A 27,114-nucleotide genomic window follows, 5' to 3' on the forward strand; every position below is an offset into this window, starting at 1 on the left:
CTCACAACTCCCTTCTGACAGAGGTTCCCATTACTCCCCCTGCCAACCCTTCAAGGGTGGAAAGGCATTACGGGAGAGGGCATGGGGTGTGCAGAGGTCTGGGGAGCCCCTCGCATGGGCGTGCAGCGGGAGGAGCTGGCCCAGGGCTCGGGGGTCTCTACACGGCAGCAGCGGGAACCCTCGGAGGCTCTTGGGGGACCTAACCTTGAGGGTGGGCAGGACGGGCTCCTGGGAGGACTGGCCATTGGGCTTCCTCATTTCTCTGTCTTCAAACTTGAGCACAGGACCAGCTGCCACCCAGGTGGCCCTCCGGGAATCCTCAACTCAGAGAAGGGCCGAGGAGCTGGGCGGTATCAGTGCGGAGGGCCGAGGTCTCAGAGCTGGGTGGGCTGGCGTGGGGGCCAAGTGGACTGCGGGCGCCAGGCCACACCCCATCCTGGGAAGCGGACTCCCGGAAGGGCAGGGCAGCCCGCCTGCCAAGTTTTAGAGCAGCCAGGGACATTCTTCCCGCTCTGGGCCATCCTGCTGGTGCAGTCTGATCAGGGGACTGGCCCAGCTGGGGAGCGGGTGATAGCACCACGGGCCCTGCGATCAGAGAGAGGAAACAGCTCTGGACCCTTTCCTCTCAAAGAAAATGAAACCCTTTCCCAGGGAGGCCACCCTGGAGCACCAGGGTGGCGGGCCCTGGTCTGAGACCTGGTGTGCATCAGGCAGGCGCGTCCGCTCCCAAGAGGGCCACGGTTCACTGCCGAGCAAGGCCTTGGGGCTGAGACTGGGGAGTGTATGCGGGGGAGAGCTGACTGTGCAGGGTGACCCGCCCTGGGTCCTGACCATTTCTGCTTGAGCCTCCATCACCATCGACAAACAGGCAGGAACTTCCAACAAAGACAGGGATGGGGTGGGAAAAGGGCCTGGGGGGCGGGGAGCGGTGGAGTTTTGAGTCATGAGGCATCTAGGGTGTGATGTCTGTGCAGGAGCAGAGATAAGATGCGCGGAGATGGCTGTGGCGATTGGGAAGCACGAGGCAGACAGGCCGGATCCGGGCTGAGATCACCGGGGGAGCAGGGGCCACAGTGAGCCACGCAGCGCAGGGGGCCGGGGGGCCCAGGGGAAGGCAGGGGAGAGGTGGGAGGGAGGGAGGAACTCGCCTTGGACTTTCTTTTTAAAAGATTTAAATACTTGGTGTCTGAATAGAGCACTGGGGGAGAAAGTTCAGGAGTTCAAAGCCCCAGGGATCTGGCACCCGTGCCGTGGACAGGGGAATGTTGTTCTGGAAAGCGAGAGAAGCCCAGCCTTTGTTCTCAGCCCACAGAAACAGTCCTGGATTCGGTGCGAGATTGGCATCCGCCTATGCCAATTTGTAAATAATTTTGGAAATGCCCTTTGCCCAGGAGGCACTTGGTGAAACCTTGCTTACTGTGTGGCCGGCCGGCCGTAGGAGAGGTTGAAGGTGAGCGGAGCTGGGAAGGCAGTGAGTGACCCCGGGGAGAGGCGACGAGAAGGCCCCAGCAGGAAGGGTGGTTCGAGGTCTTTCCTGGACGCTGCACGAGGCGAACCCACTCCCCACCTGCTCATCCCACTCTAGCTCGTGCTTTGCCAAGCTTCTGGGTGAGGCCATGCACTCTGGCACAACCCTTGTTTCCCTTTCCAAACCTTAAGCCCGGTCCTGTTCCCACAGCCCAGCTCGGCAGGCTTGCGCTGTGGAACCAGAGGAGGCAGCCTGAGTGGCTGGGCAGGCTCGGTGCTGCAAGCCCCTGGCCTGACCACCCAACAGGTCAGAGCCGTTAAAGCAGGGCAGGACCCGAGAGGAGGGACGGAGGTGCGCGGTCGCTCAGCCATCCCCGCCGAGGCAGAGAATCTGCACAAACCTGCTGTCGGTGATGTTTTTCTTGAGAACACTGGAGAGATCTGAATGCTGACCGAGTGTTACAAAAGGTGAAACTTGACTAACATGGAAAGCTGGATTGTTAACTGAAAAAAGTTTAAAAAAGGCATATATGGTGTGATATCATTTTGAACAAAATAATAATGAATATGTACCATAGGTGTTAATGGTGATATTGATTGGGTGCTAAAAATCGTTTCCTCTTATTTTTTCTTATTTTTTGTGGCTCTATGTTTTCTCACACTTAAGTTTTTTTGGTCATTGTCTTCAACTGCTACAATGAACATTCACCTCTTTTATTATATTAAAAGTTGTTTTTAACTAAAAAACATTTGCTAAAAATTGCTCCTCTGCAAGAGAACAGCCTGAGTCATGGATGGAGCCATGGTCCTATGGGACAGGAAGAACTAACCTCTCTGCTCCTTTGCTCCCAGCCACCTGAGTTTGACCTGTGCTGAGTTGCTTCAGTTGTGTCCAACTCTTTGTGACCCTACGCACTGTAGCCCCCCAGGCTCCGCTGTCCATGGGATTTCCCAGGCAAGAATACTGCAGTGGGTTGCCATTTCCTCCTCCAGGGGATGTTCCTGATCCAGGAATTGAACCTACATCGCTTATGTCTCCTGTATTGGCAGGCAGTTTCTTTACCACTAGCACCATCTGGGAAGCCCTGAGTTTGGCACAGGTCCAGGTAGAGCTAATTATTGCAGAGCAAAAAACAGACTTGACTCTGAGATGATCAGTGATTAGTGATTAAAAAAAAAAAAATCTCAGCCTGGCCTCCTCAACCAACCCAGGCCAGGCCTGCCCCAAACCTCTCTTTGTATGAAAATCCAACTCCATTTTAATAGTGCGTTGGGGAAATTAAAAAGCAGAATTTGAAGGATAAATTTGCTAAATGTGCTGTACTTTCCTGCTAGTCTCTGGTAGCACTTGTGGGACTGTCCCATGTATGTCTGAGCATCACTAGTGACGCCAGACTGGGTACCATGCATGATGTGACAAGACCATCACTCAGGGATAGAGGGTTTGGGACCAGGGAGGCCGAGATAAACCACAGTTTAACTGGACTGCGATGAGTGCCCTGGAAAACCCATTTCTCTGGGCCTTATTTCATCTTTCAGAAGGGCCATATCATCCTGGGCCTCCCCTGGCAAACTTACCTCTCACAAGGCTGTGGCTCAACTTTGGGTTTTGTGTGTGGGGCAGGTGAGTGGACAGGCGGTCTGCCCATCTAATGGCACCTGTGCCCTGGATGGAGCCACCACCAGGCACCCACACCCACCACCAGCCTGGCACCCTCCCGGCCCCATTCCTGGACCTGGCTCTGCCTCTGCCCTTTGGCCCAGCCCCATTCCTTCCTGGGTCTCTCCCACACTGCCCAGGAGAAGACAGACACTCTTTAGGCACACTCCCTGATTCCCGGGTGGGCGGCTGAAAGTGGAGTTTGGGAAGGGGGCACGGTGTTCCCCGGGGCTTCCCCACACTTCCACTTCTGATGAGTGGGGAAACCGTTCCCTCCTCCTTTGCCCTCAGTCTTTAATTTCTCCTGCAAGAGAGGAACATGTCTAAAAAGGACATTATTTGGGGAAAAAAAGAAACAAAAAACCACTTATTGTCCAACAGCTACAAGGTTACAGCCCTTCCTTCCTGGGACTGTTTGTCCACATCAGCAGGTGGGTCGAGCCGCACCCGGCAGACACCCGCGCCCACTGGGCTCTGGGTCCCCGCAAAATCTCGTTTGGGCCAGTTTGGGCCAAATGCGGTGTGAGCCTCTTCCTGGCTGGAAGGGGCTGCCTGGCCGAGCTCACCTTGGGCTGCAGCAGTCGGTGCAGAGCAGGCTTCAGTGATTTAAAAGACAAGAGACGTGGCTGATTTTGATTTTGTGGGGCATTCGCTACCATTTTTGCCCCCCACAACTGTGCTCTAAAACAAACCGTAGTATTTAGGTAAAAGTCAGGACCAGGAAAAACTCTTGGTTCCCAAATTTCTGAGTACATTGTTTCGCTAAGAGCGGAGGTGAGTTTTCTTCCTTTAAGGCTGAAGTCTGTGGACCGTGTGGTTTGCTGCCCTCTTGTGGCAGAGAAGGGATCCGGGGCTGGCGTTCCCCTTGGACGTGGCCTCGAGCCGCATTTGCTGGGGCAGTTGGGGAGCTGCCGCTGGGCAGCCTACAGGGCAGGAGAGACTGCCCCCCGGTCTTCGTGTACGAGATTCCGTACTAGTCCAGTGACTGCTCACAGAAGCGAGGTCTGAGGGCATCAACACACACCTTGGCCACCAGAGGAGCTGGGGGACCCTTCCCTCACTGGGCGGCCAGAGCTGCGCCCCCAGGGGCCTCGGTGACTAGAGACATGTCCCTTGAGAACGGAAACGGGATGTGTGAAACCAGGCCCCGCTCCCGGCTCCTTCCTCCACAGTAATGGTGACTTCTGCACAAGTCTCTCCCTTCCCAGCTCCTGAATGGGCCTGCTCTGCCTCCTGTCGGGGCTGAACCAGGACACTCAGAATCCTTGTGCTGAAGCCCTGCCCCTCAGGGTTTTGGAGACAGGGTCTGTGAAGAGGTGAAAAGCAGGCTGTTAGGTGGCCCTGACCCCATCCGACTGGTGTCCTTAGACCGAGGAGATAAGGCCGAGGACAGGGCCTCTGGAGGAGCCCCACTGCCGACGCCTGGACCTGGGCCTTCCCGCCTCTGGAATGTCTGTCGTGTGAGCCACCGCCTGTGGTGTTTTGGTGCTGGCAGCCCGAGTGAATGAACACACCTGCTGACAGAGTGCCATCTCTGAAGGGTGGTGGTTGCATCTGAGGCTTAAAGGACACAACCACGTGGACTCCCTCTGGGGCCTGGCCACACGTTCTGTTTGTCCAGAGGCTGTGGAGATAAAACACTGAGCAGCTGTCCTCTATTTTCATTTAATCGTCAGAGTGACCTACTTTATAGATGACCACATTCTCAGAAGTTATCCTGCCCAGGGTCACCCAGGTCATGGGGAGAAGCAAGATTCAAACTCGGCCTGCCTCCATCTCTCTCTCTCAGGCTCAGAGCAGAGGACACGGGAACAGGGAAGGCCAGGGGACAGTGGCTTGGACTGTGAGATTGTCTGAATTGAAGGTCAGCAACTGGCGAGAAGACAGAAGACGGATCCATAAGCCCCGCTGATTCCTGCAGTGGGGGTGGGCCTCTTCCTTAACCCATCCCCCGAAACTCCATTCTTTTGCAAACTCTCATAGTCTCCTCGAGGCAGGTGGTCTTATCACATCCACACACCACCCATAGGCTGAAACGTCTAACAAGTTCACCTGTCCGAACTGACAGACCAAGGGAGGTCATGTACAATCTGGTCTTCGTCAACAGTGACTCCTGACCACACTGTTATTCTTTCAAAATACATTTTATTAGTGGCATATGGAATTTAAAGTGAAGCAATTTCTTTCCAGAGAGAAAGTAAGCCCTGACAAGTTATAAAAAAATGAGCAGATATGTCATAGCAAAAATACTGTCTCCAGTGTTAAAGAGGCTAATAGGAATACTCTCCACCAAGGAAATGACTTTCTTTACCATGCTGACTGACCACAGTGGATACCCAGTTCAGCTGGGGGAACCCACAGCACTGGGCAGTCATGGATGCTGTTAAGTCGGGGTCATCTGGACACTGACTGGCCCTTCCTGTCGTAGGAGAGGCAGAGAGGTCACAAGCCCCACGGTTCACTGTGAGGAACTGGGGGTCTGGGAGGCGGAAGCTGGCTGGGGGCGGAAATCAAGTGAGCAGGCTCAGGAGTGAGCCCAAGAAAGCTCTTAATCTTGGGAGGGGCTCCAGGGTGCCCATGATGACCTTCACCTGCACTGAGAGCCAGGGGTCAGAGGAGGGTCCTTTTACAGCATCTGGAAACACGTCCGTATTGGTAAGTCAGAAAAGATCTGCACTTTCTTAACAAAATCAGTTTTTCTGTTTCTTTTACCTGATGTTCTTCTGACTCCGAATAAGCTCTGCAACATTCAACATTCCATTAACTCTGCTACCCTGTCCCCGCTTCACCGCTTCCACTGGCTCCTTCCTGCCTGCCTCAGCCTGCACTGGGTGCTGCCCCAGAGCCCTCTCCTCCGAACCCCCCACACCCTTGAACCTACAGCCTCTGTCACTGCTGTAGGTCCAACTCCAAAAGCTGTTCCATGCATCAAGGCCCTTTCTGTACTGTTAAGATCTTGCTGTTTCTTCTTTCTAACCTCAGACAATGGGGACTATTCATGAGGAAGGCTCCAGGGAGTTTGTCATCTTCACTGGTCTTATTCTGATCTTAACATGGGCACTTCTCATACACTTTGGAATCTGCCCCCAACCAGACACTCATCAAGGCAACAAAGCAAGTGACAGACTGCAGAATTTTTCCATTTCTAGATCTAATTGATAAAGCTAAGTCTCCACACCAGGAGACGGTGCGTCACCTCCAAGCTAGCTTCTAGAATACAGCTTCTGGGGGCTTAGGACAGGTCAGTGATGCTCGTGTCGCCGAAGTCAATTCCCGAGTGCAGCTTGCCATCCTTTGCGGCCGCCCAGGGCATGGATGTGGAGGTCCACTTCACCGCCCACTCTCCTGCTTTGTTGACCATGATGATACCACCTACGCCTTTGACCTTGGACTTCATATGACACAATGATGCGTCAGCAGCTTCTTCTAGTGATTTTCCTGAAAAACAGTGAGAGGTTGAGAACAGCACAAGTTATTGAAAGGAATCTGATGGGGAAATTATTTACAGTATGAAAAAAACAAAGCGTGTTAACAAAGATTATTGGTAAGTGATTTCTACTTGAACGTCTCAAACAAGGACTCTCAATGCTACAAGGCCCCTCCACTCCACTGGGATGAACCCAGGCTCAGAGTATCTCTTCTGCCCCCTGGATGCAGAGGCGAATGGTATTCCAAATTTTCTTCTTTCTGCACCCTAACAGACAGGGACTCAACCTGAAAGCAAAGCAAGGGTTTCCCATCCTTTTCCATATATTTATAAGCAGTCTCCCGGTTCCACATACCCTGTTCCACGTGGAAGAGTGCGAGTCTGGCCAGATTCACCTTCAGTATGCTCTCACCATGCCCTGTCGTTGAGACGGCTCCAATGTCATTGTCAGCGTAACCTCCAGATCCTGCTCAAGGAAGGGGATCGGTTCTAATTGAGCAGCAACAGTCAGGAAAGTCAAACACATATTACAGGTCTAAAGCTACATGAAAATTAAATCCCAAGGGTGACAGGGTGTCATGCCAAGGTGCGCGAGTGACCACCGTGCGAATACCCTGAGATCAGGGCACAGGGGGAGCCTCGGGGAGGCAGGCCTGACCTTTCCTGGAGCAGCTACACCAGGGCAGCTCCTCCTTTGCCCTCGGGCATATCTCCACAGCCCTCATAGGATGAAACACATACACACCCTCTCTGCACCCTCTCCCAAACACACGTACTCCTGGGAATTAGATAATGTGCTCCAGGGTTAATGCAAAGAACACTTCAATGTGTAATATCTTTTTTCCTTTTGGCTGTGCAGCATACAGAATCTTCCCTGACGAGGGATCAAACCTGTGCCCCCTGCACTGGGCGTGCATAGTCTTAACCGCTGGACCATCAGGGAAGTCCCTGTAATATCCAGTGGTGGTGCGCTGCTCTTACGCCACTCCAGTCTAATAACTGCAGACGTAAGCTGTCAGCTTTCTTAGTTTGCTCATCTGAGCCCATTCCTGGGAAGAGGTTTAACCTACTTAACCCTTTGGGTATCATTAGTCTGCAGATCGTGAAATGGGTTACAGAGAAGAGAGAGGCATCGGGGGTGCTGGGGTGACTTCAGCACCCCATCTCCACCTCCCTCCCACGTCATTCCCAAAACACAGCATCTAGGAATCAGGTACCTGCTGGACAGGCCACGTTGTCCCCGGACAACCGTCCCCAACTCTGGCCACCCCCAGAAATTCTACAGCTGCCACAGGAAGAGGAAGAGATGAAGGAAGAAAGTAACGGGGCGGGGGACAGAGAGCAGAGAATGAGGACAAGACAACAGGGGGAGGGCAGGGGCAGGGGTCGCCTGTCCAGCCCACCTATACACGGCGTGTCCCCGACGCGGCCCAGCATCTTGTTGACGATGCCCCCCGTTGAGGTTGCGTAAGCCACGTTTCCTTGGCAGTCCACAGCAACAGCACCCACAGTCCCCAAGTTTCTGCCAAAAAAACAGAGAGTGACAGGCTGGACGTGAGACACTCCCACAGGTGACAACGTGGCTTAATACACTTCTATGTTAATGGCACATGGGACAATGCTTTGATTCCAGCATTCCCCACTCATGGTGACAGCGAAGAAAGCCTGTTTCGTTTACATTCCACACATCAGTCAGACGGCTGGACGCACCTTTAGACCTCAACTTTAAAGGGTCCGTGCAGTCCTGGCACCATCACTTTCTAGCTGGGTGACCGAGTCTCATTTTCCCCACCTATAAAACGGGGATACAAATAATTGAGCACTACTTAAACTTTTGGGTGCACCAGCGTCCTCTGGATCCTCAGCTCCCCACCCCAGTCCGGAGGCCCTGAGTTTGCAGGTATGAGATGGGACAACTGCCCAGGTGATACTAACTGTCCACACACCTCACTCCGCCTGTGTCACGGGGCTTGCTATGAAGATGAAATAAGCTGGTTTTACTCTAACATTTCTTTTTTTTTAATTTATTTTTAATTGGAGGATAACTGCTTTACAATATTGTGTTTGTTTCTGCCATACATCAACATGAATTAGCCATATACTCTAACATTTTATCATAAATCTTGAAGTACACAAGTTGAAGGAAATTATACACTAACAGCCACATACCCACCACCCTGATTCTATAGTGAACTGTATTGGAGGCAACCTTCTAAGTGTTGGGACACAGCAGAAAGCTAAGTGGACAAAGTCCCTTCTCCCAGAAAGTTTGCATTCGGGGCACAGGGTGATATAGCAATGAAATATGTCAGGTTTTACTCAATAGGAATAAACTATAGCCTGTAGCAGCTCATGGGGCACATGCTGGTGGAGAGGTGGTTTTATAAAGGCCTCTCTCAAGGAAGTGAGGATAAGTCATGCTGATTGCTGGTGAAGAACATTCCTGAAGCAGGACATGCTTTCCAAGTTCGTGGAAATTCAAGGAGGCCACCGTGGCTGGAGACAACAAAGCGAAGAGAGTGTGGCAGGGTCAGAGGGCAGCCAGCAGGCAGACCATGAGGCTCTGGCAAAGGGGGTGGGTTCCCAGGTCCATCCTGTTTATGCCTGTTGTCCTGGCTTAATTAATACTGCCCCTCCCTTTCACTCACAAAACCAAGCTCCAGTTTGAACACTGAATCACACGGTCATCCTGTTTACAGGCCACAGGAAGGGCTTTCGGTTTGAGCGAGGTGAGAAGACGCTGGAGAGTTTGAGCTGAGAGGTGTCATGATACGAGTTAAGTTTTAAAAATAACTGTTCTTACCACCGCACCCATTAAGTTTTCCACTGAAAGTGAAAGTGGCTCAGCCATGGAATTCTCCAGGCCAGAATACTAGAGTGGGTAGCCTTTCCCTTCTCTAGGGGATCTTCCCAACCCAGGGACCGAACCCAGGTCTCCCACATTGCAGGCGGATTCTCCCATCCAAGTACTAACCAGGCCCGACCCTGCTTAGCTTCCGAGATCAGACGAGATTGGGCGCGTTCAGGGTGGTATGGCCGTAGTGCAGGCAGATTCTTTACCAGTTGAGCCACAAGGGAAGCCCAAGAATACTGGAGTGGGTAGCCTATCCCTTCTGCAGTGGATCTTCCCGACCCAGGAACCGAACCAAGGTCTCCTGAATTGCAGGCAGATTCTTTACCAACTGAACTATGAGGGAAGCCCAACCTATACACTGGCATGGCTAAAATGAAAAGAGACGTGGCAGCAAGTCTGGGCACAGAGCGCAGGGACTGGGAGCCTCAAGGACATGGGCTGACACGGCACTTGGAGGAAAGGAGACTGAGCCCTTCCTTTTTCCCCTATTATTTGACTGCGCCTCACGGCCTGTGGGATCTTAATTCCCCAAGCAGGGATTGAACCCACAACCCCTGCGGTGGAAGCACCGAGTCTCAACCACTGGCTCGCCAGGGGAAGTCCCTGACTCAGCCAAATCCCTGCATTTCTATCCAACAGAAACGCGGAGTAAGTTCACCAAGAAAGCAGACAGAAGGTCCACAGCAGCAGCATTGGTAATATCGGCAAAACTGCAAATAACACAAGCGTCCATCCAAGTAAATAACCTGTGACACAGACAGGAGACAGCACACTTGGCCACAGCGAGGGTGGACCCTGCTGCACGCAACAAAGGGACGGGTCTTAGAACTTAAGGAGAGAAGGTGCCCAACAGAAGACCAAACCACACGCTCTCCCTCAGATGAAGTTCAGAGAGTGGCACCAGGAGTCCACGGAGTTGGGAGCCGAGGGGGCAGTGATGGAGGGGGACCACTGGGCTGCATGCAGGTCATGTCTGGCTCTGGGCGCTGATCACACTGTCCACCCTGTGAAAACTCGTCCAGTGCTCTGTGACGACCTATGCACTCAGAGTGTGTGCTATTCTACAAAAGTCATCTTAGGAGAACCACTCTGGCTACTCTATGTGGACTGAGCGAGGCCAGAGGGGAAACAGACCGCTTGGGAGGCGTACAGGCAGCGGTTTGTGTCGGGGTGTTTCAGGAGGAGAGGGTGGGAAGGAGGCTGGACGGGTCACGGCTGGTGGCAGCCCCCCGACACGTGCAAGGGGTCGAGGCAAAAATGCAAAGGCAAACGGAGGCCCACACACGTTTAAGACTTAGAAATAATAAGTGCGTTCTATCCTCTTACCATGATAAATGTATCGAGAGAAATATTGTAAAGCTACGGTTTTCATTTGACTGAAAGCTGACAAGCTACCAATGATGACAATTTAATTACTATCATGCATATCCTCTGTTGATCAGCTGTGATGGCTGGATGATCAGGGGGGGAAAAAAACCCCACAGGCACATACGCAATCATCAATTATAATGCATTTATTCCGTAAAATTGATTTTCCTTGCTTTCATCTCAGGAGGCATGGACCATGTTCTTACGATCAACATGTTCACATAACATGTATTCTGTTGACAAAGCGCCAAATAACACAACTTCTCTTGATACAATGCAGTAATAACTCTTTAACAAGTTTTCAATTAATTTTAACTTGGAGACTTCACCCTTCTGAGGCAGTAGCATTGGAATTACATACAAAACTCTTAAAGCAATACTTCGCTTTGGAAATGAATCCTGATTTTTACATTACTGCACTCAAATGCTATATGAGGCTGCGAATGATAAGCTGTTAACAAGGAGATTTCACAACATATTTTAATTTGAACATTGAAATCATAATCACTTTATTACAGTCACTTTTGTCATCTCTTAAGCGGTGTCTCAATCCATGCAGACTATCTTAAATTCTTCTTTCAAATTTCAATGCTGGTAAAAGGAAACTGAAAATCGCAGCACGTTGCTTAATTTTCTTCAACTCGCTCTTCAAGTGATACTCACGCTTCAATTTACAATGAACAGAGTAACAGTCTCCACAGAGACTGGTTTCAGGATCATTTGTACATGCCTCTTCTCCTTCAAGTTAAGCAAATATTTTCCCTTATTTCAATTTCCTTATATTTTATGAAGATGTCATTTTTCTTGCATATCTCACATGCACTTTTGGCTTTGCTTCTCTAAACTTTAAAAAAGATTTCCAATCCTTTAATAAGTATAAAAGCCAAACAAAAAAATTTTTTAAGCTTCTGTTAAGCTTATCAACAGAGAGGAACAGTTCGGACTAAATAACTGTAGATCATGAAAATTCAAAATTCGTTTCATATTCTGTTAAAGTCCATGATTTGTTCTTTGAGGAACTTCTGTAATTTTTGCTGAACTCTTCTTAATTTAATTACTTTAACAGCATTTCAGTTCAGTTAAGTCGCTCAATCGTGTCCGACTCTTGGCGACTCCGTGAACCGCAGCATGCCAGGCCCCCCTGTAAATCACCAACTCCCGGAGTCCACCCAAACCCATGTCCATTGAGTCGGTGATGCCATCCAGCCATCTCACCCTCTGCCGCGCCCCTCCTCTCCTGCCCTCAATCTTTCCCAGCATCAGGGTCCCTTCAAATGAGTCAGCTCTTCGCATCAAGTGGCCAAAGTATTGGAATTTCAGCTTCAACATCAGTCCTTCCAATGAACACCCAGGATTGATCTCCTTTAGAATGGACTGGTTGGCTCTCTTGTGTTCCAAGCGACTCTCAAGAGTATTCTCCAACACCACAGTTCAAAAGCATCCATTCTTCTGCGCTCAACTTTCTTTATAGTCCAACTCTCACATCCATACATGACTCCTGGAAAACCCATAGCCTTGACTAGACGGACCTTTGTTGACAAAGTAATGTCTCTGCTTTTCAATATGCTGTCTAGGTTGGTCGTAACTTTCCTTCCAAGGAGTAAGCGTCTTTTAATTTCATGGCTGCAATAACCATCTGCAGTGATTTTGGAGCCCAGAAAAATAGTCAGCCACTGTTTCCATTGTTTCCCCATTTTTTGCCATGAAGTGATGGGACTGGATGCCATGATCTTAGTTTTCTGAATGTTGAGCTTTAAGCCAACTTTTTCACTCTCCTCTTTCACTTTCATCAAGAGGCTCTTTAGTTCTTCTTCACTTTTTCCCATAAGGGTGGTGTCATCTGCATATCTGAGGTTATTCATATTTCTCCTGGAAATCTTGATTCCAGCTTGTGCTTCTTCCAGCCCAGCGTTTCTCATGATGTACTCTACATATAAGTTAAATAAGCACGGTGACAATATACAGCCTTGACGTACTCCTTTTCCTATTTGGAACCAGTCTGTTGTTCCATGTCCAGTTCTTACTGTTGCTTCCTGACCTACATATAACAGCATGTAGCTGGTATAGAAGTCTGTTGTAAGGTCAGATGTGAGTCTAGTCAAGCCATTCCAGCTTCAGCCACACCCAGAATATCTCACAGTGGACCCTCTACTGTCCCACATCTCTTTCCGTACTGGAGTAGCTGAGGGCTCGTCTCCTAGAAGCAAATTCACTGTGAGCTGGACGTGCCACACAGAACGCTTCTGGACTCTTGGCCAAACGTGGCGCTTACACACCTTTTATGTACCCACCATGGTAGCTCCATTATTACAGGCTTGCCTTGTGTTTCCAACATGTCTTCTGATCATGGTACATTCTAGTGGAACTGAGCTTTTTTAAACTTCATATATGATTTCATCTCTCGCTTTATTACCCATTAAACGAACCTATCTGAATTCTCTCTCCTAGATACTCATCATTAGTTTTTTCCCTCTAATTATGTTTGGCATTTTATCAAATTTTGAAATAATGTTTACCAAGCCTAGAAATGTCCCATTAAAAAAATTTATTTATTTTAGCTGTGCTGGGTCTGTGTTGCTGCACAGGCTTTTCTCCAGTTGTGGATTGGTTGGGGGGGGGTGTGTCTCTTTCTTGTGGTATGAGGGCTTCTCATTGCGGTTGACTTCTCTTGGTGCAGAGCACGGGCTTCAGGGCACGCGGGCTTCGGCAGCTGTGGCACACGGGTTGAATAATTGTGGCTCCCAGGTTCTAGAGTACAGGTTCATTAGTCGTGGCGCACGGGCCAAGTTGTTCCATGGTATGTGGAACTGTCCCAGATCAGGGATCGAACTCATGTCTCCTGCAAGGGCAGGTGGATTCATTACCACTGAGCCACCAGGGAAGCCCTCCTGTGGTTTTTTATAAACACTATGTGATGAGGTCATGAAAAGCACCATTATATGTAGCCAAATATTATTAGTTTTCTAAAGATTTTTCTTGATGTGGACCGTTTTTAAACTCTTTATTGAATTTATTACAACACTGCTTCTGTTTTATGCTTTGGCTTTTTGGCTGCATTGGAAGGTGAAGTCTTAACCACTGGACCACCAGGGAAGTCCCAAATACTATATTATTCTTTCAAGAACATTACATCTATGTTTTTTATCTTTGCCTTTTCTGGTTAACAACTGTCTGCTATTTATTCAGCCTTTCCTCTCCAAGTCCAATAACTGCATGCCTTCTTTGTGATTAGCAATTAAATCTTCCTTTAGCAAAGAACATGAAGTTGTCAGGATTTATCTGAACTGTTCAAGTTGTGGATTTGGTGAGAGTATTTCTAATTTTCATTGTTTTGATACATAATTAAATCTTAATCGAACAAAGAATCTGTAATGTTCTCTTTGTGAATTTTATGTGGGTCATCCTGGAAGAAGACTGCTTACTTTTAAAGCAGACCATTTCTTTGAAGATTTTTTTTACTCCTTTTTTCCTTTTAGTTTTCTTTTATGAGTTCCATTTTAGTATTTTTTTTCTATCAAAATCTTGACTTGTACACATTTTCAATAATCTAGAAATTAGAAAGTGAAATGCAACTATACTGACAGTGTACAACATCAGCATATATTTTCATCAAAATTAAGGGCACATCCAAAAAAAGAGAATAAAAGTAATTTGTAGATATAATTTCAAGTTAGTTTTTTCTAAAATTCACAAAATTATTAAGGTCTAAACATTGATTATAATTAATGAATAGAACCATTTTAAAGAAAAATTACCTAAAAGTTGAACATTTCAACATTTAAAAAAATTTAATTCAACCTTAAGTATTACTGGGTTTTTTTGTGGCAGTGGGGGCGCTGCCCTGGGTCTTATTTGCTGTGTGTGGGATCTAGTTCTGTGACCAGGGATCATACCTGGGCCCCATGCATTGGGAGCACAGAGTCTTAACCACCGGACCACCAAGGAAGTCCCTCAATCCTAAGTCTGTTTACAAGAATAAAACCATTCATAATTCTAATACTCAGCATCCATTTAGCCGCCAGCATAAAGGGTTCTGTCTAGACCTGCCACGCCCAGTACAGCTGAGCACCCGAGATGCAGACAGGCCCTGGCGAGACATGGTGCCAGTGCAGGGCGCTCGGCAGACCTGAACGACCGAGCACGAAAGAGTGTAAAATACCTCAGAAATAATTTCTTACGTTGATCACATGCTTTTTAAAAAACTCATGTATCTTTAACTGAAGGATAATTGCTTTACAATATTGGTTTGGATTACATGTTGAAATGATAATATTTGGGGTATGATGAGTTAACTATAAATATGATTAATTTCACTCATTTTTTTTTTCTTTTTTAATGTGGCTATTAGAAAAGGTTAAACTACATATATGGCTCTCATTTTTTCTATTGGACAATGCGGGTCTAGACCCACATATTCACAAATCTAAGAGTAGTGGGAATAAGCCCTCTGCAAATCTTGCAGATATTATACTAATTTGTGGATAACTCCAGAACTGCAAACTGAACCATGTAGAAAGAAAAAGGACACTTGGCACTACTGGGAAACAACACTTCGTTATATTAGAATTTGTTTAAAAAAAAAAAAAAATTGTCTTTTTTTCTTACCTAAGTCCTTCTGCTGTTCAGTTCTTCCCCCACACTCCAAAGCAGCGTCTATTTCTACGTCAGCAGTGGTATAATCCACAAGCTTTTAGACTCAGGTGGGCTTTACTTCCAAGACACAGAGCAAGAGAGGCAGAGAAGCACTTCCCTGGGGGCTGGATGGTATCAGTCACAAGAGCGGATGCTGAGGGCGACGGGCAACACCGTGCCATGGCCGAGGGACAGAGGCGCCCCATGGGTCTGCAATAAACCAACTGTTTGCTGTATTTGCGCTATGCTGTTGCTTGTGTGCTAAGTTGCTTAATTGTGTCCGACTCTTTGCAATTCCATGGACTGCAGCCCGCCAGGCTTCTCTGTCCATGGGATTCTCTAGGCAAGAATACTGGAGTGGGCTGCCATTTTCCTCCTCCAGGGGATCTTCCCAACCCAGGGATCAAAGCTGCATCTCCGTGTCTCTTGCACTGTAGGCGGTAGGTGGTTTCTTTACCCACTGAGCCATCGGGGGAGCCCATTTGTGATATGAGGGTCTTCTAAAGTGCAGGACCCAGGGCAGGAGCCCCTCTTGCTTATATGGAAGAACAGTACAGGCTGGTAGAGATGGTGTTGTTGCAGAATTTTTGGAAACAATGTGGCAATATCTATTAAAATGGACATGAACCACTGATAAAGCAACCCCACAGACACAACAGTACCTTTGGTAAAGATTATCAACAGCTACCAACATATGGCCAATCTTGTGAAGCAGATTCTTAACCTGGGGACATGTCGTAATCACCTGGAAAACTTTTTTTCTAATGGACCTGCGTGGCCTCTCCACCTCAGCTTCACTAAATCAGATCCTGTAGGAAAGGAGCTCAGGCATGTATATTTTGAAAAAGCTCTTAAGATGATACTAAAGTATACCTCTGATTAAGAATTACAAATCTAAAAGGGTGTGTAGAATTAATAGATTATATTCCATTATATTCCTTATTCCGGGCCACATTAAAATTTTATTTTTCAAGTTTTGCTTTAAACACGGGGGTTTTTATTTGGCACTTTTGAATGGGTAACATGGAAAACAATAATCCAGAACGCAGGGCTATGCTGATTTCTCTGCCCCGTGGAAGGTGCCTCAGTTCACAGGGTGGTGCTGAAGACAACAAATTGATCAAGACGCGCACATGGAATTAATACATCAACACCCAGCATTCACCTGTCAAATCACGTTGGAAAAGGGACTCTCAGGTGACTATGAGTAACTATTCACAGGAGTAAAAAATGTGGTTAAATTTCAGAATCAAAAGAGCAGCTTCTCCATTATTTAGTGTGAACTATTCTACACAAAAACTGAAACTACCATGTGATATTGGACTTTTTTAAGAAATGTGGATAATCAGACATGTGTCAAACTTCCACATCTGGATAACTCCCCCAAATGTGAGCCACAGATGACACTTACTTCTCACAGTCTGCTTTCTGAGCATCTTTTTCAAGCTTTTCTTTTTCCAGGCGTTTTTTGCTTCTTTCTGTTACCAGTTGTTGTCCAGGAATTGTTGGAACCCCATTGGCTGCTGCAAATTTTGCTGCACCTTGGTCAGTGAGAAAGCAGTGAGGTGTCTTGAGCCAGAAAGAAACAGGAAAATAGTTAGTTGCTTGAAAAAGTTAAACTCTTTTTAATTGTTCCAACTGTGTGGAAATAATTGTTCTTTCTGGGTAAAAGCCTCAAGAATGCAAATTCCACTGGCATAATTTTCTGAATGTTGAAAAAAGCCTATCTCTTTGAGTTTTTGTATTTTCAAAAACCACCAAATGATGGAATATTAGGAATTCAACTTACATATGATCTTAAATTTTAATCCATTTTTATTTTATGTATGCTATTTATTTATTTACTATGCTGCACAGTTTCTGAGGTCTTAGCTCCCTGACCAAGGACTGACCCCGGCTCCTGGCAGTGGAAATGCAGTGTCCTAACCACTGGACCACTGGGGAATTCTCCATCCATGCTATTTACACAGCCGGTCTCTTCAGTTTGAATATGCTATGTTACCATGTGTTGAGAACAGGCTGAAGAAAATACAGGAAGATAACATGTAACAGCTGGTCAAGCAATCATGAGTCTTGGATTCCTGGAGAAACTTAAATAATAACATTGCTTTTGTGCTTTCATAGGAGAACAGTGATCTCAAGTGTTTCCCCACAGTCAGACCCCTTTTGGTTGCTGAAGTGCAGCAGTGACAATTCCTTAGGAAAGCGTGGTTTGGTCCCACATACCTTGTCCATAACAAGTCGTGCAAGTTTAATGGGATTCGCAATACAGCGGACTGCAGACACCGCCCCTGCAGACAGGTCTTTCCCATTCATGATACTGGCATCCATTTCAACCTCCCCATTTTCGTTCAAGACAGATCCACAACCTAAAACCAAAAAGAAGTCGAAAAGCAAGAGTTAAGAATTTAGAAATGGCTTCAGAGCTTGCTCTCTAAGCTGCCTACTTTAATTCATCCTCTACTTCTCTGTCAAAGGAACATTTCTAAAAACACAAATCTGACTCGGTACCCCCACGACCTACAAAATAAACGGTATGAAGCCCTTCCTGATCTGGCCCCTTGACTTACTTTTCCAGCTTCATCTCCTCTCCATGGCAACATTTTACTGCAACATTAGGTTTCCTTGAACGTATTAAAACCATCAGGTCTCATTACTCTGTTTTCTTTACCACTAGCAGCTTTCCTCGGAGAAGGCAATGGCAAGCCACTCCAGTACTATTGCCTAGAAAATCCCATGGATGGAGGAGCCTGGTAGGCTGCAGTCCGTGGGGTCGCTAAGGGTCAGACACGACTGAGCGACTTCACTTTCACACACTGGAGAAGGAAATGGCAACCCACTCCAGTGTTCTTGCCTGGAGAATCCTAGGGATGGGGGAGCCTAGTGGGCTTCCGTCTATGGGGTCACACAGAGTCGGACAGACTGAAGTGACTTAGCAGCAGCAGCAGCTTTCCTCCAACGTTCTGTACCTAGATAATACCTGTGAGTGTAGTTGTTCTTAACCTCTATGTGGCTCTGTTTCCTCAGAGGGATAAGAACAAAGCTCAAGAATATTTAAAGGAGTACAAAAATACGCAGCACCTAACAAGTGTTTGGTATCTAATAAGAAATCACCAGGCACAAAAAGAAACAGGAAATTATGCCCCATAATGAGGAACAACGACAAAAATCAATCAATAGCAACAGATTTGGAAATGACATAAATCGTGGCATTATTAGACAAGAACGCTAAAACAGCTGCTGTAACTATTCCCTATGTACCAGGATGTGGAAAGAAATATGAAAAGGACCCAAAGAGAACTTCTAGAAATGAAAAAGTCTGAAATGAAAAATATACTGGATAGGATTAATACCAAATTAGACACTGCAGAGAAGATGAATGAACTTAAGACACAGCAAAAGGTTGGAAAAAACTTGAACAGAGTTTATCACTGAGCTCAGGGACAGTGTCAAGCAGTCCAGTTCACGTGTACTTGGAATCCCCAAAGAAGAGGTCAGACAGAGGGACAAAAAATGTTTAAGGAAGTGATGAATTTTCAAATTTGGTGAATACTATAAATTCACAGATCAGAAAAGCACATCAAAGTCCAAGGAAAAGAAACATGAAGAAAACTACACTCAGGCATATCATGATCAAACAGCTTAGTGCTAATAAGAAGAGAAAATGTTAAAAGCAGCCAGAGAAAGACACATTAGGCATAGAAGGAAAAAGAAAAACGATAGCCTATTTCTTGCCAGAAACAATGCAAACCAGAAGACAGAGGGAGCAACATTTTTAAAGCTCTGAAAGAAAAAAAAAAGTCACACACAGTGAAAGTATCCCTAAAAAACAAATTGTCACTGCTGCACTTCAGCAACCAAAAGGGGTCTGACTGTGGGGAAACACCTGAGATCACTGTTCTCCTAAAATTGTATGAAAGCACAAAACAAAGACTTTTATAGACATACAAAAGCTAACAAAAAAAGTCATCAACAGCAGTCATGCAACCCAAGAAATGTTAAAGGAAGTCTTTCAAGCAGAAAGAAAACGACCGCAGGCAGCAATCAGGATTCCCCCAAAGAAAGCAGAACACTGCAAACGGCTAACATGTGGATTAGCAGAAACCCCTTTTCCCTTTACTGTTATAGTATCTTTAAAATATAACTGCTTCAAGTAAAATAATAATGATGCATTGGGTAGCTTATCACTTATAAAACATATGAAAACAGTAGCACAAAGGCTAGGAAAGGAGAAACAGGTGTCTGCTGCATAAAGTTCTTCTATTAAGCATGAAGTTTGATATTACTTAAAGCAGACTGTGATAAGTGAGAGATGTATACTATAAACTCTAAAACAACCTTTAAAAAAGAAGTTTAGTTACTAGGCCAACAAAGGAGGTAACATGGAATTATAAACACTCAATTATCCCGAAAGAAGGCAGAAAAAAGTAGAAAAAGAGGAAAAGGGGAACGACAAATAGACTGGACAGAGAGAAGACAAATATCAAGATGACAAATTTGTGGCTAACCACATCAGTGATCACATTAAATGGAAATGGTCTAAACATCTCTATTAAAAGCCTGCCAGGCTCTCCACAGGGAATCTCCAGGCAAGAATACTGGAGTGGGTTGCCATGCCTTCCTCCAGGGGAATCTTCCCAACCCAGGGATCCAACCCAGGTCTCCAGCTCTGCAGGTGAATTCTTTACCATCTGAGCCACCAAGGAAGTCCCAATAAAAAGCAGAGGTTGTCAAACTGTATGAAAAGATAGGACATAATTATATGCTATCAATGAAAAATCTACTTTAAATATAAAGATGCAAATAGTTTAAAAGTAAAAGAATGGACAAATTATATACCATGCCAAAATCAATCAAATGAAAACTGGAGCAACTATACTAACATCAGGCAAAGCATACTTCACAATAAGGAGCATTTCATAATAAGGACACTAAACGATGATACAGGGGGTCAGTTCACTGAGAAGACAACAATCTATAAACCAGCTCACAGTTTCAAAATATGTGAAGTAAACACTGATAGAACTCAAAGGAGAAAAAGACAAATCCACCATTACAATTAACTTCAGTACTCCTGTCTCAGGAATCAGTAGAAATAAACAATCAAGATACAGAAGGTATGAACAACATTACCAATGAACTTGACCTTATTGTTCTATACAACAACAGCAGAGTACATTCTTTTTAAGTGCAAATGGGCACGGCAGAACACATTCTGAGTCAAAAACCAAACCTTACAAAGTTTAATAAGAATGCAAATCACAAAAAGCATATCCTCTGATTGTAACAGAATTAAACTAAAAATCAGTACAGATATTTGGAAAATCCACAAATATTTGGAAATTAAGTATTATATTTCTAAATAATTCATGATATAATGAGGAAGTCACAAGGAAAATTAGAACACATTTTGAGTGGAATGAAAATCAAGACAACATATAAAAACAGGTAAAAAAAAAAGTCAAAGCAGTGTTAGGGTAAAATTTAAAACATTAAATGCTTATATCAGCAAAGAATAGTCTCAAATTTCTTTTCCCTGATCTAACAGGGAAAAGAAAAGTAAATTATTTTTCAATGCAAGCTGAATGAATAAAGGAACTAAAGATAAATCAATGAAATTCAGAACAGAAAAACAGCAAAAGGAAAAACAGAAAAATTCACAAAATCCATCCCCCCGAAACAAAAGCTAGTTCTTTGAAAAGAACAATAAACTTGATAAACTCTAGACTGACAAAGAAAAAAAAAGTCATAATTACAGATATCAGGAATGAAAGAAGGAACCTCTTTGCAGACCATCCAGATTTCAAAAGCATAACACAGAAATGCTGCAAATTCAGTAACTTAAATAAAATATAAACATTTCCTGAAAGACAACGGACAAAACTCACTCGAAGAAACAGATGACCTGAACAGTGCCATGCCTATTAAAGAATTTGATTTCTTAGATAAAAACTTTCCATCAAAACAAACAAAAATCAATCTACCAATCTACAAAATATTACAAAGAAATAATGCCAACTTTATATACATTCTTTGAGAAAAACTGAGAAGGGAACATTTTTCACCATATGAAGCCAGCATCATCCTCATTTCAAAACCAGAGAGATGTTTTAAGAAAATCAAACTATAGACTAGTATCTCTCATGAACATAGATGCAAAATCTTAAGAAAACACCATCAAATCAAACCCAGTATTTTATGTATATATTACATATATGTAATGTGATATATATCGCAACATATATATGTACATATATCACAACAAAGTGGTGTTAATCCCAGAGAAGAAAACCTGGTTCAAAATTCAAAAATCAGTCAATCTTCACCATGTCAATAGACAAAAACCATATGATCATCTCAACAGATGCAGAAAAAGGACTGGATAAAATTCAACATCCATACATGATTAAAAAATCTCAAAAAACTAAGAATAAGGTGGGACTTCCCCGGTGGTCCAGTGGTTAAGAATCTGCCGTGCAATGAAAGGGACACCGGTTCGATCCCTAGTCTGAGAAGATCCCACATGCTTCAGAGCAACTAAGCCGGTGGGCCGCAACTACTGAGCCCATGGGCTGCAACTGCTGAAGCCCCTGCACCTAGAGTGTGTGCTCTGCAATGAGAAGCCCCGGAGACGAGAAGCCTGCACACTGAGATGAAGAGTAGCCCCGACTTGTGGCAACTAGACAGTCTGTAGGGAAGTCTGTAGAGAAAACTGTAGAGAAAATATAATAACTATTTAAAGGTTTGTGTAAATACTGCTCAATTCCAGTGAAAGCAAAGGGTCCCTGTTTGGGTGTCAATCTGAGTCTCTAAAGAATATTCCTAGCATTCAAATTTAAACTGGTGGTGTCTAACAAATAAACTACTTTTTAATAAACAAAGTGTTATGAAACAAGCTTCAAACATAAAATGAAACATAAAATATATTGAAAGATCAATACAATGTAAACAATCTTTTAACAGACATTCAGATAAGCTTTGTCATGAATGCAAATTATTGCCATCTACCTGGCGTGCTGTGATTCATGGGGTCGCGGAGAGTCGGACACGACTGAGCGGCTGAACTGAACTCAGTAACTGCCAGGGCTCAGCTTTTTGCATGCAGTTCCCAAATAGTTCCTCTAGAGGATTATAGTAGAGGTTGCTGAAGAGCTGGGAAAGGCAAACAGAAAACAGAGCTCGAGGTGGACAGTATGTTGTTAAAAGTTCCACCTTTATCCCCAGATCTTTGATTTCCTTCTTTTCAGCTGGCTCTCTTTTTCCTCGATGTGCAGAGTGGACAATTGGGAAATGAGAAGGGAGCCACTCAGAATGCAGGCTCCAGATTCAGAGCAGAGAAACGAGAACCAGCAGCTGCAGCTCCCTAGTCCCTAGCTCTCCAATGCACCCCATTGGTTTAGAGAAGGTGGAAGACCAGAATGCCTCGCTCCAAATGAAGGTCTCCTGTGAAGAAGCAGGGACTGTCAGCCAACAGGGTCCTGACTGCTAACAAGCACAGAGCTTAGTGAGTCCTCCAAGGGGTGCTAATGGCAAGGGGTGGAAGGGCATCTAGTAAACTCTGGCTCAACAAACCGCCACGGAATGCAGTTATGTCTCATTCTATGGGTTAAAGAGTGCAGGGTAGAGGCGAGGGGACAGAACCATTACTAAGTATCTGATGACCGACTGGTTAGATTTCCTGAAATTCTTTTCTGTGACAGATGTCAGGTGGATGGGTGGTACAATTCTAAGAAGTATTTTAACCCCGAGATTTTAGGTTTTCTATAATTAATCTCTAGCAAGTTGCTTAATCTGACAAATTACTTAATCTCTAGCAAGTTGCTTAATGTGACAAGTTACTCAATCTCTAGCAAGTTGCTTAATCTCTTTGTGCCTTTACTCTCTCAGGTGAAAAATGAGCACAATAATTACCCCTAACCACAGGACAGAGTGCAGACTAAGCGAGTTAACAGGAAAGTTTCTTAGACTATGGATTGGTGCACAGCAGACATTCACAGTAGTTATGATGATTATTACTCTAAAAAAGGACTGATCTGAGTGAAAGGAGCCAAACACAAAAGAATCACGCTTTGTGAATGCATTTATGTGAAACAGCAGAAGTGGGCCTTTGTCGGGTCGGGATGTGTGAAGGGTCATCTGGGTTTGCCTGCAAGAATGTGAGGCATGGAAAGAACGGCCACTAGATCGTGGACGCCAGATTGTCCTTGAAACACAGTGACTTGGTTAATGCAGTAACGGCAGGTCCTGCGTGATCTCAACTGCCAAAGGAGTCTGAGGCCACCCACCAGAGTTCCTAACTGGTGAGGGATTGGCAAACCGATTATATTGGCCTCCGTCCTCTGAGAGAGGGTTCTAACATACCCTGGTTTGTGTGGACTCCACATCTGGCATAACTCAAACTCTCCCTTGTCCCCATGCAAACCAGGTACCACTGTTAGGACATTAGAGAAGCTGAGTACAAAGCAGGAGTAACTTCATCAAACAGACAGTGACTGAGGTCACATTTCAAAGGATGTGGATTGTGATATGCAAACCTGGACAAAAGAATGTGGCTCCGAGTGGAGGTTCTATCTCCTCTATAACCCCCACAAGCAGTAGGGCTGAGAGAAAGAAAAAAATGGAACATTAAGGCAGTACCTTAAATTACTAACAGACAAAACCACCGTGGCTGGGTCGACACAAGTACTGTCCAAGGTTTGAATACATCTGAGTGATCAACCAGTAGAACTGCTGTCTCATATGCCAGACTGGGGACCCCCGAGGAAGCGCCTGATACCAAAAAGGTGCTTTGGGAAACAGCCACTGCCCTCTCACCATGGATCAATGTGATATGCTTCTGAGAATACCAAGCCCCGTCACACCTGGGCCCCTGGGCGAGGGGATCAGCTACTGGGACTTGCAATTGAACATTCTACCCGGATAGGGGAGGAGGGACCACTCAAACTCCACTCCCGCTGTCCTGCCATAAGCTGGGCTTGTTGAGATGCATCAAACCTGCAATAGAAGGTGTGGCACTGAAAACGAAGGGGAGGGGTCTGGTCTGGGGTATCCTGCCCCCAGGCCATCTCCTCAGCCAGAGAGCACTGCCTCCCCTGGCTAACAGGTAAGGTATTTACAACCAGATCGAGTTTCTAAGGCTGTCGACCTCCCTGTCCTCAAGGCCAGGGGGGCATGTTCTGTTTCCCACTGGAACGATCATTCTGCTGCCATCTCTGTGCCCCTCACTGGGCTGCAGGACACGACAGCACGCACAGGGCCTCACTCATCAAGCCCGGAATGATGGCCAACGAAGCCTGACCTTCCTGCACGTTGAAAAGGCTCCAGTGAGACAAGCTCTCCTACAAAACAGAATAGCCTTGGCCATTATTACTGCCTCTGCCGTCATCCAAACAGAATGCTGTGTGCTCATACCTGTTAAGTCTGTTAATGTGTCACTTTTATTAAATCACAGGACACAAGTGAACGCTCTGAGTGGTTTGGCCCCCAGCCTAGAAGACTTAGGAACAATGGTTTGAATCATGAGACTCTTGGTGGAAAAAGGTATCTGTGATCTGATAAACTGTCTTAACCCGTGTTTTCTTTTGTACGTGCCTGTACTCTTGCTGTGGCATCTGCCTCCAACGCAGGCAAACAGCCGCCAAAATAAACCACCCAACAATCAATCAGGGCACAGTGCGGAAGAGAAAGTGTGTGGGACTGTAACGGCCGGTCACGATGGGTGAACTGCTGGGGCAATCGGAGGCCCTTACCCCTTCCTTCCTCTTTCCTTGGAAGGTGCCCTCCATTTGACTTCCTGAACCAGAAGTTGCCCAAAGACATAGCCGTGAGATGTGGTATCGAGATCATCTGGAAGGTATGCATGGCTGACCCTAGATAAGGCCTCTAAATAAACTTCAGATTCTGGTGGGCACGAACAGAGGGCCACTTATCCAGCAAGACAAGCCTCCAGTGTCGGTTCCCATGCTTATTAGATCTGCCACCTACCAATCTGGAGTGATCTGCCTTTTCCTGCAGCCTCTCTGTGCCCTCACTCCCTCCATTCAAATGACACCCTGAAGCTCCAAGGTTGCCATGTTTTGTGGGGTGAGCAGTCTATTCCCTTACCCCATAAAAAGATGTAATAAAAATGCCTCTTGGTATCTGAATTCCAGAAAGCAGATTAAAGAAGAAAGGGTGAATAATGAATTTTAAAATTCTTTAACTTGTTTAGTTACTAAGTCTTGTCGGACTCTCTTGTGACCCCATGGACTGCAGCCCACCAGGCTCCTTTGTCTGTGGGGCTTCCCAGGCAAGAGTACTGGAGACGGTTGCCATTTCCTTCTCCAGGGGATCTTCCCCAACCAGGGATGGAACCTGAGTCTTCTGCTTTGGCAGGCGGTTTCCTTACCACTGAGTCACCAGGCAAGCCCCTAAGCAACTTGGTCAACAGGTAGAAAAACTAAGCCTTTTCGGCATATTAGGTTTTACCATAAGGCTGAAGAGATCCAGCGACACTTTAGAAAGGTTCTGTGTATCTGGCGGGGGAAGCTGAACCCGGTGTGGCGCTGGTCCCTCGCTGCAGTGCACATTTACCTGCGTTGAAATCGGGATCGTCTTCCAGCACTGCCACGGCTCCTTCCACCGCGTCAACGGCGCTCCCTCCCTGCTTGAGGATGTTGTAACCCACGCTGGCGGCTCTGAGGATGCCCTGGCGCACCCGCTCTTTCCGGTCCTTGGAGATGCTGCTGGCTCCGCCACCGTGGACCACGACGACGATGGGGTTCATGGCGACGGATCCTAGGGGTCAGGAAGACGAAAGCGTCCTTTCAGGCGGGTCCGAGAGAACCGCGTGGGGCTGATGTCTCCCGCTGGGGACAAGGTCAGGTTTCCACGGCCGGACGGGAGCAGCGTTTACAGCCTCAGGCGAATTCCCGACACCCAGGGAGTCCGGCGGGCAGAGGAGGCGGCGGGGTGTGAACCTTGCAAGAAAAGCCCAGGGTGCCCTTCCGTGCCCGGCCCGGGCACCTGCCCGCCTCGCAGCAGCGGCGCGGTGCTCCGCGCCCCCTCCGCGCCCGCAGACGCCCGGCCTCAGTTTCCCCGGGGAACCCCGGCTCGAGGCCCGGGCCGGGAAGGGGCGGAGACGGCGCCCCTGCCGACCCCCCGCCCGCCGGGGCCGCAGCTCCAGCCTTGCTCCCGGCCCCACAGCGAGCCTCGGTTCCCGGGACCTGTCCGCGCTCCCACCCGCGCCGCGGGGCCAGGGGCAGGCCTGGGGGCTGGAACTCCGCTTTCGGCCCCGGCACCCGGGAGGGTGCCGTCCCGGGTTTGGGGAGGCGGCTTCCCGCAGGGCCCGTCGACTGACCGAGGACGCCGCAGGAGGCGGACGCCGGGGCTTCAGGCTGGGCCGAGCCGCCCGGGCGGCCTCGGATGCTGCACAGGCGGGTCTCGCTGCGAAGCCGCTCTGGAAACCGCTCCGCCGGCAACCGCTCGGCGGGCAACGGCTCCGCGCCTGCGCGCGAGGGCGGGGCAGCGAGCCCCAGGGAGTTACCGTAAAGCCTCAAGGCGCGGCGGGGGCGCAAGCACTTCTGCCGGCGTCGCCACCGCGCGCTCGGCTCCCGCGGCCCGGCTCCCAGGGCAGGGGCTGTGCCGGCCCTCCACGCACTCGAGCTTCCTGTTGGGATGCGGGGAATTCCTCCTCCTCCGTGTGAGGCCAGCTGGTGGGGTGGGTGG

The 27,114-nt window shown here is 47.1% G+C and overlaps 1 protein-coding gene across 1 annotated transcript; it reads right to left on the bottom strand.

The window, feature by feature from the left end:
- Positions 1-5,252: 5,252 nt before the first annotated feature.
- Positions 5,253-26,905, bottom strand: ASRGL1 (asparaginase and isoaspartyl peptidase 1). The gene is made up of 7 exons (XM_055415756.2): positions 26,747-26,905; positions 25,981-26,184; positions 17,635-17,777; positions 16,820-16,977; positions 7,958-8,076; positions 6,910-7,020; positions 5,253-6,565 (listed from the first exon to the last, which is right to left on the bottom strand). Exons 2-7 carry the CDS (start codon positions 26,171-26,173, stop codon positions 6,360-6,362), a joined length of 930 nt encoding a protein of 309 aa, XP_055271731.1. The 5' UTR covers positions 26,174-26,184; positions 26,747-26,905; the 3' UTR covers positions 5,253-6,359.
- Between the last annotated feature and the right edge of the window lie 209 nt (positions 26,906-27,114).

Source organism: Moschus berezovskii, chromosome 25 (assembly GCF_049115385.1).
Source record: "Moschus berezovskii isolate FMDL1 chromosome 25, NW_MosBer_1.0, whole genome shotgun sequence".
Taxonomy (NCBI): domain Eukaryota; kingdom Metazoa; phylum Chordata; class Mammalia; order Artiodactyla; family Moschidae; genus Moschus; species Moschus berezovskii.

Bases quoted from the DNA above. Each gene is read 5' to 3' on its own strand.
- ASRGL1 (XM_055415756.2), bottom strand. From the start codon at position 26,173: ATGAACCCCATCGTCGTCGTGGTCCACGGTGGCGGAGCCAGCAGCATC. The intron at 16,978-17,634 runs GTATGTGGGACC...TTCTGGCTCAAG, and splicing joins CACGACTTGTTATGGACAAG to ACACCTCACTGCTTTCTCAC. The intron at 6,566-6,909 runs GTATGTGGAACC...ACTGTTTTTCAG, and splicing joins ACTCTTCCACGTGGAACAGG to GAAAATCACTAGAAGAAGCT.